General features: G+C 40.9%; 1 protein-coding gene across 1 annotated transcript; it reads right to left on the bottom strand.

Moving 5' to 3' along the window:
• Positions 1-3,095: 3,095 nt before the first annotated feature.
• Positions 3,096-11,835, bottom strand: LOC103154636 (zinc finger FYVE domain-containing protein 1). The gene is made up of 12 exons (XM_007575988.2): positions 11,507-11,835; positions 10,565-10,846; positions 8,636-8,858; positions 7,905-8,122; positions 7,637-7,743; positions 6,696-6,804; positions 6,499-6,596; positions 6,298-6,415; positions 5,965-6,135; positions 4,805-4,997; positions 4,623-4,721; positions 3,096-4,428 (listed from the first exon to the last, which is right to left on the bottom strand). Exons 1-12 carry the CDS (start codon positions 11,621-11,623, stop codon positions 4,196-4,198), a joined length of 1,968 nt encoding a protein of 655 aa, XP_007576050.1. The 5' UTR covers positions 11,624-11,835; the 3' UTR covers positions 3,096-4,195.
• Between the last annotated feature and the right edge of the window lie 275 nt (positions 11,836-12,110).

The following is a 12,110-nucleotide window of genomic DNA, read 5'->3' as shown; positions in this document are numbered from 1 at the left end:
AGGCTGGGATTCAAACCCACAACCTTTCTGCAGTTTTGGCACCAACTGCTCCACCAACATTCAAGTTTGTGGCTACAGTCTGACACAACATGCCAAAGTTCAGTAGGTATAAATGCTAATGCAAAGCACTCTGTGGGCCTTTTTAAGGGAGAAGAAAAGACCTGGTTGTCATGGTGACACAGTAAAAGATTTATGTCCTAGGAAAAAGTGCTATAATCAACAAAAACCGCTACACATTCACACACAATTCATTACAGCGATAACAGATGAAAATACAAAAATCATCCCTGTGGATTTTCAAGGAAAACAGCGTATTTGTTGTGTGCGTGTGTGTGTGTGTGTGTGTGTGTGTGTGTGTGCTGGGGGATAGTGGAGGTTATTTTTGTTGCACAGTGTGCGTAAACACCCAAAGCACATTGTTTTTAAAATGATCAGAACAGAGACTCTGTGTAATTCTGTGCAGCACGGTTGTATTTTAAATGGAAAGTCTCACATCCACTCTCCAAGCTGCTTTTAGTGGCCGCTTGCTTGTGTCTGTCTGAGGGCATCAGCACAAGAACAGAGTCTGTAATTCTGTTTGCATAATGGACTGTGGCTAGATTGTCTGATAAGCAGAATATAATGCAACCATGCTCTTTGCTGATAGACCCACACTCATTTACTGTTACATTTCCCTCAAATACACTTATTTTGTATAAATTGCTAAATTTACACACATTTTTGTAGCGTTTGTAGCGACGTCTGTAGGTAATTCTTCACTATTAATGAACACAACCCCTCCCCCATGGCTACATGACCACACGGCTAATTGTAACGCATAAAACCACAGCCACGTGACCCTGCAATCCGTCAAGCTTGAAAGAAGTAATTACTCTGATTAATTGCATATGTGAACTATCGATGAGTGCAGCTTGAAGTGCGTGGTGCACAGCTGGCTGCTACAGCACAACATGCTCTGCTGTATTCACCACCTTTTGAATATGTCACATTTTGTCCAATCACAGCTACAGTCATCTGTGTAATTTATTGGAGCTTCATGTTTTCCACTCCTTTTTGCAAAAAAAAAAAAATAATAAAAAATTCCAAGCTCATTAGATAGAGAGCAACTGCGAACATCAATTTTCAAGCCTTGCTTCAGATTCTGAATTGGATTTAGCTCTGGACTTTGACTAGGCCATTTTCACACATACACTTTTAGTCAAATTTAATAATAATAATTTGATGTTTTCTGGAGATATTTCAATACGTTTAAGGTTTCACGGTAAAGTGGGATGAATATGGACAAGTAAGCACGCACACACATAATCTCTTGATGTCTCAAATACACAACAAATGCTATTTGTACATAAACACAACTTCAGAAAGGCTAAATTTAAAGGCATTCATAAAAATAGCTATGCCAGATCCAACAGACCAATACACACGAGGCTGGATCCAGCTGAGCTGCCACTCAGAGGGAAAGTGCGCCACCTATTGTTCTTTCTGCTGAAATTCTCCCAGCACTGATATAAATCACCTGTTTATTTTGTAATAAATAAATAGCAGAGGGGGTTTTCCCCTTTCAAATCAGAATGAGATCAGTGCTCCGAAAAATAAAAGCTGTTCTTAATGATTCTTTGAAACATTTTCTATCTGAGTAAATCATTCTTTTTCTTTTCTTCATTTATTTATTTTTTATTTTTCATTAGGAAATGTTTCCGAATTTCCTACAGCAATCCTCATAAGTCCACAAACGAAATAAGCAGGTTTTCAAAACTTAAAAATAAAACAATGACGAATCATTTCAAAAACTTTTCTGCCTTTGATGTGACATTTGTTACACACAGTTCAACTGAATTTTCCTGTGGGGTGACTTTTCTTCTCATGCAACTGTTTTTTTTTTGTTTTTTTTTTTTCTATAAAGGTGGATTAAGTTTTGTACAGTCCAAAATACCAGGCAAGTTGAAGATCATCATAGCATCATAGTGAGTTCACATAAACTGTAGTTTCAAAAGAACAAAATGAAACTTTTGGATTGTCCGAGTGCAAAATTTAATCTGACACATCTGTAGAGTCATCTGAAGAGGGATGTGGACCAGAAATGTCCTCGTTGTTAGATAGATACAAGGAACCTCAGCAATGGATAGGTTCATTTCCAAATGAGTTTGTGCAAAGAAAGTTAAAGGGAGTGTTAAAGGGTTTACTGTTAAAGGGAGCATAAACTTTTGGAACCAGGTTGCTGCAGAGAAGCGGCTTTTTCCGGCTTCTAACTAGGACGGCTTAGTAGTAACCCACCCACCGAGACAGTCTGAACAGTCAGGAGCAGGTGGTCTCATGTGAAATTTACTCCTGTGTTGTTGAGCTGCTGATGTTCATGGAGCGCCCTCCTGTGTACAGATAAGGTACTGCAAACCAAGATCACGCTGTATGACATCTAAAAAAAGTTTAATAACGCGTAAAAGTTAGTAAAACGAATCCAACTCTTACAAGGGTCTGTCTGCTTTCAAGGACGAGATAAAGGTTATGCTTTTAGGAAAAAAAACAACATAAAATGTTTACAACTTTTTTAAACCACAAATTGGATAATGTTTTCCTTGTGGCATAATGTGTTTATCTGTGACTTTAAAGGTCACCTGGATGCTGTTTTAGGAAAAGGCAGCTCTGCAGCCCTTAATTAAAAGTGAATTAGACACACAGCCAAAACTTTTTACAAATACAAGCGAGTCACATACAGAGCTGACTCACAATAATGATTACTGCAGATCATTGTCTGAACATTAACACTTACAGAATGTCACCAGAAGAAAACACAGTTCTAGCTAACACTGTAATTGTTGTGAACAAATCAGCTGTCTGTTATATAAACACAGAATCTGTTCATTTGAAAAGCTTTATTCTGCCAAGATGGGAATCATAGTGGGAGCCATGCTTCATAACCAAAACTAAGAAAATAAATTGAATTGCAGTAAATTCCTGGTATCGTGGGCTGAAAGGCTGAAAAGCTGAAGATTCTCACCAATATTAAGACTTTCTGATCATCTCACAGTTTAGAGGCGAATAAAATGCTGATATATTGTTCATCTGCAAAGCAAAGACATTCAGTCACACAAAGAAAATTAGTTTCTTTTCTTTATTTGGTCAGTTATTTTATTTAAGATCAAAGTCAAGAGTTTCAATTACCAGAATTGAATAAAAACTGCATTTTACACAGAAAAATAAACTAGAGCAGGAATCTGTCAGAAAGAAAAGTGATAGTTTTTAAACCAGACTTTCAATGTTGTATTTACATGTGACTAAGTGAGACTGCATTTCTGGTTTAGTGCAGCTGCATTAGCTTTCTGAGAAGTAAATCTACCCTAATACTCAAGGTTTTTAACCCACTGGAATGTCTAAATGTGCTAAGATATTGATTTTATTCTCATTGCTTTCACTATATAGCAAATATAACTGTAAATGATGGTCAAGGCAATAAGTGAAAGAAATTCATAATTAATGATATGTTTAATTGAGTAGAAATATACCCATGAAGGCACACGCTGCTGCAGGTGAACCTCGTGAACCACAGGAACACCCCAAACTTTGTTTTTATAACTCCAAGGTTTTCAGTCTCTGCTCTCTGTGCAATGAGAGACCAAAAAGATGCTTCCTATGGCTTGGGGGAATTTAGAAAATCCAAACTATTCCCTTTTACTTTAAATTAACTAGTTAGTAATTCCGGGTAGGTATGAGCAGCCAGCTGCAGGAAGGGAGGAAACAATAATCTAAATGTCAGTCTAAGAGTTTAAGTTCTGCTGCAACTTCATGAGAACTGAGGAGATAAACATCAGACATGATGAAAACTGTCCGTTAAAAGTTAAATGTGCAGCTTGTTTTCTTGTCCAGTTTGTTTCAACGTTGCTTGATGCTGAGAGGCTGCAGAAAAAGTGATCTGCGGCTGGATTTGACGTCTGATGCAGAACCAGTTTGTAAAGTAAAGGCAGATAAGAGTGAAGCAGATACTTCATCAGAGCTGACAGTTAGCACCCCTCCTAGTGATGATATCAGGCCTTTGAGGCTCCTCACATTTTGAGGCTCCTCAAAGCTGATTCCAGTTCAGTTTCTTAGTGCCGTTGGGTTGATCCCTCTCAGGTTCCTGGAGCAGCAGCGTTGGGATTCACAGCGCTGAGAGGGACCATCTGAGGAAGACTGGAAAGTTGTTCCGAACGCGGCGGGGGGGTCACAGGGTGTCGGTGCGAGCGAAGCAGCCGTCGCACACCCTGACCGGGTGGTCCCAGCCTCGGGAAGGAACGGCCTTGATGTGGGTGGAGCAGGGGCCACACACCCCCTGACCACAGGCCCTGCAGTGGTGCTTGGACATGGTCAGGGTGAAGGCCTTTTTGCATTCATGGCACTGGGTGATGCTGTGGTCCGGGACCCAGTAGTCTGGCCGAGCCACGTCCTTCACGAAAGCTGATCAGAGAGAAAGAAACAAAAACGTATATTTATATATTTTAGCTGTCATTATTTAAGGATATTGACAAGTTGTGAGATATTGGCTCCCTGGCAATGCAAAAATTTACATGAAAACATGAGGCTTTACTGATCTGTTTTGTCTTTAAAGGAGCCTTAACATAATGCAATGAGGAAGAGGAAGCAGGACTCACAGCGGGGGTAGTCCAACGCCGTGGTGACCATGTCCACTGTGGACTGAGCCACCTCCGTCACCCTGCGAGCCATCAGACCGTGAGACTCCACGTTACTCACTATCGGAAAGAAAAGTACAAGCAAAGTGTCACAAACATCACCTCATAGTGTTAGACTCACTGATTGGCTGTGTGGGTCTTACCCTGGCTGTTGGTGTCGGTGGGTCCTCGCCCCTCGTGGCAGGGCTGACACACCCGGACAGGACTGCTTCCCCAGCCCCGCTGTGGCACCGGCATCCTGTATTTGGAGCAGGGATGACAGAAACCCTCGCCGCATGATCGACAGTGATGCTTCCGATCAGCCTCCTTGAACTCCGTCTTGCATCCATGACAGGCCTGAGGGGAGGGAGGGAGACGTGGATGGACAAGTTTCAATAATATCAGTGCAAAAGCTTTGTGAGCAGGGATGTCAGTAACTCTAATCTCTCCAATTCTTTCAGTAATGACTAATCTAACGTCTTATTTCTAATCCAGTAATCAGATTAAAGTTAGTTATCCAAGTCTACTATCGTTATCCATTTACTTAGTAGAAAGATCTACTGTTTCTTTCCTCTTGTGCCTCCAGGAGAGACGTCCCATGTTTAATACCAGGCAGCAACACAAACGTAAACAATGGAGGAAGGAGAGAGATTAGCGTTTTTTTAGCTGGAAATACAAGATCTATTTTGAGTTTGTGTCAGCTACGGATGACAATATGAAGGCATGTTGTCAACAAAGTGTTGTTTTTACACCCTTGAATGCAGAGGAGACCGAATAACGAGTGATTTCCTCCACGTCTCTCATGCAGCAGTTTAATGCATTAAGGAGAGAGGGCAAAAGTCCCCTAGTGGAGGATGGAAGTACTACCAGTCGATCCCAGAATATCAACTGATTTCTGATGAATAGAGCCTGATTTCATTTAATAAAATGACATAAACATGAAAAATAAATAAATAAATTTTAGCAATTTTCTTATTGCGTTTACATTTTTGGGGGGCAGGTTTCTGTTGACTAATATGAATTCATATTTATTCTAAACCCATTTTTTAATGTCAACACAGAAATGAAATAAATTTTTACTACTGCTTTTGGGAGTATAATAATAAATTTCAAACTTTCCAAACCATCTAACAACAAAAATACTACACCAAGAACAACAACATTACAACATTTGAAGAAACATTGGGGATCGCAGCTCAGTACAGTCGAGCTGACAAAGCAAGCTCCACCAGGTGGTGATGCGACTAAATGGCAGAAGGTCTCTGTTGCCGTGTTCCTGTTTCTGAGCCAGTTTTGAATCTCTGCTTTAGTTCTTGGGACTCACAATGATCTCTGCGTTGGGTCTCCAGTACGGCGGAGCCACCTGGTCGGTGAGCCAGGCGGTGACGGCTTTGGTGGGTCCGGTTCCATACTCAGACACCGACTGGATCACGTAGTTCATCCCGTCCAGAACCCTCTGAGCCGCGTTCTGGTGGCTGGTCAGGAACATGTCGGACTAACAGAAGACAGAGGGATCCAACAGAGAGGAAGAGAATCACATCAACGTATTCCGATCATCTCTGGACTGTTAAACCTACAACATGATTAAAGTATGTTGAAAATAAACTGCGGAGGTTCTGTCATTTTATTTATAGGTGCTGTAATATTGTTGCCTCACATCCTCCCAGACGTGCTTGACCTCGGAGCGGACCACGCCGCTTTCAGGGTCCTGGTTGCCCATCCAGTACTGCCTGCTCCGGTAGATCACGCCGCAGCTGGCGCACTCCAGCACGTATCTGAGTTAAGAACAGGAAGAAATAATCAGAAGCTAGATATGAAACAGAGAAGAACACGTGTGTGTGTGTGTGTATCGTCTTACCCTGACCAGGCGTACTTGGCCAGCCCAAACCACGGGTTGTCAGAAGAAGCCGAGGTTTTGGGCACGACGATCACCTCCCTGCCTCCTTCGTAGCACCGCTGGAGACAGAACCAAGTCAAACAGAAAGTCGGTAAATTAACTGGGCCTTCCAACAGAAACTGGGAGAGCAGTGACTCGCTGTGGTGCTGCTGACTTACTTTACAGATGAGGACCTTGTTGTTGAACTGGTGAGCAAACTGGCAGAGTCCATCCGCCATGTGGGGGAGCCGGTCTCTGAGGTGATTCATGCCGTTTTTACAACGGATGCTGGAAGGCGCAGAGACAGAAGATTAGAGGAAATTATAAGGGCAGATATGATTAAATGTTTCATTCTATTCAACCCGTTATTTTATTTTCAACTCAATATTACGGTTTTAGAAGGGAATGGCAAAAGAAAAAAAAAATCATAAAATAAAATAGAAAAACAAAAAACATATGAGATTTATAAAGATAAACCTTGATTGCATGTTTTATGTGACCAAAGCTTTCTCCTAAAGATTATGCTCGGGAATTGCCACCAGGGCAGAGCTTGCTAAGTAATGGAGTGTTGGGTGACTTTTGGATGCTGGCGTGGGGTTGATAGGGCAACAGGACATTTTTCTCCAAGGAAAACATCACAGAGTCAGAGACCTGATCCTCACTCCTCATGATCGATGGAAGAGAACATGGGACCATGAAACCTCTCTGGGATTTGGGGTCATAGTTCAGACATTATTGGGGTTTTTAAGATGCTAATCAGCTGCTCCCAGTTTTAAAGCAATGCCTTGTTGCCCCAGATTGGCATCATAATAATTGTGCAAAAGCAAAAAAGTAACAGGAAGAATCCTTCCAGATGCACGGCATCTAAAACAACGATCAGACGGGACATTTGTCCAAACATGCAGCATGTCAACCAAAACAATTACGAACAAATGTTTACAAAATGAACAAATAAGAACTAACATGACAGAGACATGCTACCACCACGAGCAGCAAAAAAATAAAAAAAAAATTAAAAAAATCCTGTATTCCAAGCCAAAGAAATGCCTGAACATTACATTTCAGAAGCATTTGACAAAAAGTGTTCCAGTAAAGTCTGCAGACTGTTGGACCAACTTACTTGCAGCTGAGGCACACAGAGGAGCAGGTGAAGTACTCATCAGGGAAGAAGGAGTACAGCGTCATTTTATCGTCTAATAGTTCTCCACTGAAACGCTCGCTCAGAGCCTGACAAGCAGAGAGGCCGAGAGCTTAGAGGGAGGAAAAGTGGAACTTAAAGTGGGATGAAAGCTAAACAGAAGGTAAGGAGAATCAACCCAGAGGACCAATTAAAACTAAGAACTGCACACTTTCCGATTCATCTGCTAAAGCTCGCTAAGACCACTTACCTCCAGAGCATGAAACACGATCCCAGGCTGGCGGGGGGAGCGCGTGTGAGTGTTATTCACTTGCTGCCTGACGGCCTCCAGCAGCTTGCTGTAGTCAGTGGGGGGGGTGATGGTCTGAGTGCCGACGTACTGGACCGAGCTGAAGGCCTCTGTCCCCAAACCCAAGTCATGGAAACGCTTCTGAAGGAGAGTGTCAGCAAAACCGGGCCCCTCCGAGTCTAAAGGAGTGGATTTTTAAAAAAATATATCTTAGTACACTTGAGATAAAACAAAACCAACTTACAAGTAACTTTTCAGCAACGTATAGCAGCTTGTTTCAAGTAAACAATTTCTTAAAATTGATGAAAAAGTACTAGTTCCACTTGAATATTATTTTATTTATAACATGGGAAAAGTCTATAAGTGAAATAATCTGCGGAACTAGAACTTTTTCATCAATATTAAGTAATTATTAACTTTAAACAAGCTCCTATCTGTTGCTGAAAAGTTACTTGTAAGTTAGTTTTGTATGATTTCAAGCCGCACTAAAACATTTTCAAGCTATAAACCAGACCTAAAATACTTTGTAAGATTTTGTGTTTTTGCAGTGTAGAAAACCATGTGTCCTTCCCTTCCACTTCACAATAACACACACATAAAATCCTGAAGTTTGTGGTTATAATATGACAACATGCGAAAACATTCAAGCGGTATGAATACTTTTCCAAGGCTCTGTACTGTTTTTTTCATACCCTGGCCCAGCAGCTGCGTGTGTGTTGTCTCCTGAAAGACGATGACTGCGGGTCCGAGAGAGGACAGAGGGACGTCCAGACCGCACCGAGTGGACAGAGCCTTCAGCTCTCGGGTGAAGTGCTTCAGGTAGGCCCTGGACGCGCTGCTCAAGAACTGGAACATGTCATTGTGGAGACGCTCTGCCCTCGTGCGATAGACGACGATATCGGACACGGCCAAAACCTGCCAAAGAAGAGAGAACGTGTGTGTTCACTTACTGAGAGAATGGCAGAAGATTATTGTAATGCAGGCATCACAATATCACATCACAAGAACAGAAAGATCCAGAGAAACTCCTGGTGTATCTATTCTTATTCTGCTTAGAACAGGAACATTTAGTTGTAAACTTCACCCAATCCAGAGCAGGAATGAGAAGAAATTTAAAATCCAGAGAAACTCCTATTAGTGTATCTAGAGAATCTATTCATTATCTTAGATCAACACTTAGCATTAAATTTTTAATATCGGAGCAAGACCTAGTGAAACTACTAGAACAAACTTAGAAAGTCAGAACAAGAATCCAGAGAAACCTCTACTAGTTCATAACTTACTTATTTTTATTTTTATTAAACATGGGGAACCAATATGTATTTTTATACTTTTTTCTATTAGTTTATCCAGAGAAACTCCTATTAGCTTATACATTGTGGAGTAGTTTTTGTTTTGCTTTCTTTTGTTATTTTGGTTGTATTTCCTCTAATTCATGTAAAGCACTTTGAATTGCCTTGTTGCTGAAAATCTGCTATATAAATAAAATTACCTACCTTACATATAAAACAGAACTCATAGCATAGCACCAACTGAAAAGAAAATCAGGTAATAAAACAATAAACTAGTAAGTTATTGGTCAGCCACACTGATTTTTAGTGAAACAGAACCAGCAGGGACCCCAGAACACACTGTCCCCACTACCAGACAATAAAGGTGATAAAATGTTATAACCGTGTATCATCATCCGACTATTTTTTCTCTCCAAGAGCAAACCTCTGGGCTCAAACTCAGTTTTAATCCATAGCTGGCTCTGCTGGAGCTATGGGATAAAATAACACAGACTGACTCTTTTTACAAGTAAACTAAATTCTGCAAGCAATTAGATGTACTGGATTTTAATTTTGTGTATCAGAGTGAAAGCGGGTTAATACAAATAAAGGGTACTTTTTGAAGATTTTATGAAAACAGCACTTTCCTTTGACTTCACAATTATGCGCAGTCATGTAGGTCCGGGTCATAAAATTATGGTAAACACATTGAATTTTCTTTTTTTCACCAGGAGGGGTTTTGAAAAAGTTCAAGGAGTATGAATATTTTTTGCAAGGAATTGTAGTGCAGGACTTTAGTGTCACAAACTAAACAGCAATAAATAATTTATTTTCTACGTCAGTTTGTGCAGGAGTCCTACAAGTGCTAGTTTTCCCTGATATTAATATTTTCAGCAGACGTTCTCCAAACTGAAACTGTTGAGTGAGGACAGCAAACTCTTGCAAGGCAACTTCTGAACGATTATTTTTCTAATCGATTATTATGATGATTATTCTTTTAATCGGATAAAGAGATTGGTTTTATTTGACCACAAAAGCCCTTTACAACATATAAGAAACACATTAAAATATGAAAATAAATAATTCAATTAATGTAATTATTTAAATAAGAAAATAAATATTTATTCCCTAGAATGCAATGACATATTACTCCTCAAGTGTACATTTGATTATCTGTAGCAAAGGATGCACCTGCTTGTGGGCAGACACAAATAAAGCCAGCTAAGTAATGGCTACTGGAAACACCTCAACATGACAACAAGCTGTAGTGCTGCCTGTCCTTAGCCATGCAGAAATAGATAAGTTTATAGATTTAAAGTATTAAGACCAATCAGAAAACTTTAAAATCACCTTTAGAAGAAGACGCATTCTCTGGTTTTGATTGGCTGCTGCTCCCAACAGACCCTCCGTGTCCAGGGCGATGAGGCCCAGGGAGGGATTGTAAGCGGCCCACACCCCCACCGTGCAGGAGCTGGGGGACTTGGAGGTGTAGAACACGCTCTCACCCCCAAACAGGATGTGGTTGAGCGTGTGGGACTTGCCATCGCCGGTGTTGCCAAAGATGGAGAGGACCTTGACCCCAGTGACGTCCGCACAGCCGAGCCTCTCCACAAACTCAGCGTCATTTTTCACCTGGGAGAGGAGAGACAGGATGAAGGAGAAAGCTGTATCTGTGAGGTCGAAGCATGAGATCACTGACTCCAGTTATTACTCAATTAGAATGAGTCTGGATGAGGATGACAGAATCATCAGGACAAAACATAATAAGAAACCAATTCATCCCGTTGTGGGGTCAGAGCAGTTGCATTTCCAGTCGATGTCTTGATGAGCTTTAACATGTTTAGAGAAGTAAAGAAAGTCCTTATCTAGCTGCACTTTGATCACGTAATAAAAACAAAGTGAGAGTGCCTCCCTGTGGGTCAGAAGAGTATGACTCACTAGGTGCTTTCCCAAATGACAAGACAACATGCTGCTCTGTTTCCTGCTGCAGTTAAAACCACTCTAAACATTTCTGGAGCATTATCAAAACTTACACGTTAAAAGTAGACATCTTAACGCTGCTACATGTTTAGATAAATGGCTGGAAATAGCGAATCGTTAAAAGGAGCTAACTTCGCAAATTTAAAGAGAACTGTTTAATGTTCGAAAAGATGTATTAAATAAAAGAGAGAGAGAGAGAGAGAGAGAAATATTTCCCTGTATGCAGCTTGAGGCATGGGCCTCCATTAGAGGGAGTGTTAGCTCCGCTTTAGCCAAACAGCTAGCTGTTAGCTTTAGCCCGGCTAACTTTACCTTCAGGTTTTCCTGTTCGTCCACCAGCAGGAAGCTCCGGGCCCCCTCCCTCAACTCCTCTGACTTCTTTGGGCCGACCGACAGACTATCCATTTCCTTCATCAGTATTTCCGACATCGTCCTTTAAACATTCAAAACATAGCGGAGACACCAAAACGCAAAGCGAAAGTTCAGCATGACTGTCAATCACAACAAGAGCCACAGAGAGTGAAGCGCCGTACGGTATGGTAAGCAAAATGATCATATAGTAAGAGGCTTGGTAAACTAGTAGATGTTCAGTGATAAGCTGTTCTCGTAAGTAAGAATTACAGCCGTAGCCACTTAGAACGCGATTTGTATCTGTAATTGTACGGACATAAATATAGTATAGTAATAGTGATTGTATAGAAAATTGAACGCCCAGAGTGCTGTTTAATTTAATGCTACATCAACCTGCCATAAGGAGGTTTGAAGGAAAAAAAAAAACAAACCCTCAAAGATATGCCTTATACAGCGTCATTGATACATTTGTGCACGATTTTTGAGCACCACCTTGTGGACAAATGTAGTAAAGCAGGCAACTTTGCCATTCACAAAACTGTAGACACCAAGTTATGGCAACATG

The sequence above is a fragment of the Poecilia formosa genome, unplaced genomic scaffold (genome assembly GCF_000485575.1).
Source record: "Poecilia formosa unplaced genomic scaffold, Poecilia_formosa-5.1.2 Scaffold393, whole genome shotgun sequence".
NCBI classification, from domain to species: domain Eukaryota; kingdom Metazoa; phylum Chordata; class Actinopteri; order Cyprinodontiformes; family Poeciliidae; genus Poecilia; species Poecilia formosa.
The sequence above is the reverse complement of the archived record's forward strand: the minus strand, read 5'-3'. Positions and strand labels throughout refer to the sequence as shown.